The 2,500-nt window shown below is 43.8% G+C and overlaps 1 protein-coding gene across 1 annotated transcript in view; it reads left to right on the top strand.

Moving 5' to 3' along the window:
* Window positions 1-2,500, top strand: part of LOC125285150 (serine/threonine-protein kinase PAK 3-like) — a 27,213-nt gene that overhangs the window by 21,316 nt on the left and 3,397 nt on the right. The window contains exons 10-12 of the mRNA XM_048229436.1: window positions 1-5; window positions 423-535; window positions 2,215-2,236. The exon at window positions 1-5 is cut by the window's left edge and continues 44 nt beyond it. Of these exons, the coding sequence (XP_048085393.1) occupies window positions 1-5; window positions 423-535; window positions 2,215-2,236 (140 nt within the window). The remainder of the gene's footprint in view (window positions 6-422; window positions 536-2,214; window positions 2,237-2,500) is intronic.

Here is a 2,500-nt window from a genome sequence, read left to right as displayed (position 1 = left end):
AGGAGGTACGTCAATCTCTCCACTCCTCTCTCTCCTTCAAACATCCTTCTCTCCACTCCTCTCCTCTTCACCTCTCTCTCCTTCAAACATCCTTCTCTCCACTCCTCTCCTCTTCATCTCTCTCTCCTTCAAACATCCTTCTCTCCCTCTCCTCTCCTCTTCACCTCTCTCTCCTTCAAACATCCTTCTCTCCCTCTCTCTTTCCCCCCGACCCTTTGTACATGTTGGTCCTCAGTTTGGGGTTAATCATCTTATTTTGCATATTTCCCGTGACAAGTAACTGACTCAGAAACATGATAGATGCGTGATGGATATAATTTTATGATGTAAATCATTAGAGATTTTTTGGTGTCACCCCTCACACACACACACACACACACACACACACACACACACACACACACACACACACACTGTCACAGGTGGCTACAAAGCAGATGAACCTCCTGCAGCAGCCCAAGAAGGAGCTGATCATCAACGAGATCCTGGTCATGAGGGAAAACAAGAACCCAAACATCGTCAACTACCTGGACAGGTAGGTCTATCACCTGTCTCCGCCCGAGGCATCAAGAGGTGGTCTGGCCTCCGTCTGGCCCTCAGCTCTATTTTTGGAAAGAGGCCCCCGACCTCCATGACGGAGCAGAAACCGTTTACTGATATTTTAACAAACATTTATAGTCACCATAAAGCAGAGGTGTAGTCTTGTTAGCTGTAGTGGGTATACTGTGATGTAGTCTAGTTAGCTGTAGTGGGTATACTGTGATGTAGTCTAGTTAGCTGCAGTGGGTATACTGTGATGTAGTCTAGTTAGCTGCAGTGGGTATACTGTGATGTAGTCTAGTTAGCTGCAGTGGGTATACTGTGATGTAGTCTAGTTAGCTGCAGTGGGTATACTGTGATGTAGTCTAGTTAGCTGCAGTGGGTATACAGTACTGTGATGTAATCTAGTTAGCTGCAGTGGGTATACAGTACTGTGATGTAGTCTAGTTAGCTGCAGTGTGTATACTGTGATGTAGTCTAGTTAGCTGCAGTGGACATACTGTACTGTGATGAAAGGTCTAGTTAGCTTTACGGTGGGATATACTGTGATGTAGTCTAAAGTTAGCTGCAGTGGGTATACTGTGATGTAGTCTAGTTAGCTGCAGTGGGTATATACTGTGATGTAGTCTAGTTAGCTGCAGTGGGTATACTGTATTCTGTAGTCTAGTTAGCTGCAGTGGACATACTGTACTAATCTAGGTATGCTGTGGTCTGTATAGTTAGCTGCAGTGTGTATACTGTGATGTAGTCTAGTTAGCTGCAGTGGGTATACAGTACTGTGATGTAGTCTAGTTAGCTGCAGTGGGTATACTGTGATGTAGTCTAGTTAGCTGCAGTGGACATACTGTACTGTGATGTAGTCTAGTTAGCTGCAGTGGGTATACTGTGATGTAGTCTAGTTAGCTGCAGTGGGTATACTGTGATGTAGTCTAGTTAGCTGCAGTGGGTATACAGTACTGTGATGTAGTCTAGTTAGCTGCAGTGGGTATACTGTGATGTAGTCTAGTTAGCTGCAGTGGGTATACTGTGATGTAGTCTAGTTAGCTGCAGTGGATATACTGTGATGTAGTCTAGTTAGCTGCAGTGGGTATACTGTGATGTAGTCTAGTTAGCTGCAGTGGGTATACTGTGATGTAGTCTAGTTAGTAGACTGTGGTGTAGTCTAGTTAGCTGCAGTGGGTATACTGTGATGTAGTCTAGTTAGCTGTAGTGGGTATACTGTGATGTAGTCTAGTTAGCTAGTGGGTATACTATGATGTAGTCTAATACAGTGGGTATACTGTGATGTAGTCTAGTTAGCTGCAGTGGGTATACAGTACTGTGATGTAGTCTAGTTAGCTGCAATTGGGCTGTGTAGTCTAGTTACTGTGGGATGCAATGATGTAGTCTAGTTAGCTGCAGTGGGTATACTGTGATGTAGTCTAGTTAGCTGCAATTGGGTATACCTGTGATGTAGTCCTAGTTAGCTGCAGTGGGTATACTGTGATGTAGTCTAGTTAGCTGTTTGTGGGTAGTCTAGTTACAACTGATGTAGTCTAGTTAGCTATAGTCTACATACTGTAGTGGACATACTGTGTCTAGTTAGCTACCTGGTAAGGTATACTGTGATGTAGTCTAGTTAGCTGCAGTGGGTATACTGTGGAAGTGTAGTCCTAGTTAGCTGTTGTGGTGTAGTCTAGTTAGCTACGAGAATTGGGTATACTGTGATGTAGTCCTAGTTAGCTGTAGTGGACATACTGTGATGTAGAGTTAGCTGTAGTGGGTATACTGTGATGTAGTCTAGTTAGCTGTAGTGGGTATACTGTGATGTAGTCTAGTTAGCTGTAGTGGGTATACTGTGATGTAGTCTAGTTAGCTGTAGTGGGTATACTGTGATGTAGTCTAGTTAGCTGTAGTGGGTATACTGTGATGTAGTCTAGTTAGCTGTAGTGGGTATACTGTGATGTAGTCTAGTTAGCTG

This window comes from Alosa alosa, chromosome 2, assembly GCF_017589495.1.
Source record: "Alosa alosa isolate M-15738 ecotype Scorff River chromosome 2, AALO_Geno_1.1, whole genome shotgun sequence".
NCBI lineage: Eukaryota > Metazoa > Chordata > Actinopteri > Clupeiformes > Clupeidae > Alosa > Alosa alosa.
This window is presented reverse-complemented; position numbering and strand designations above follow the sequence as displayed.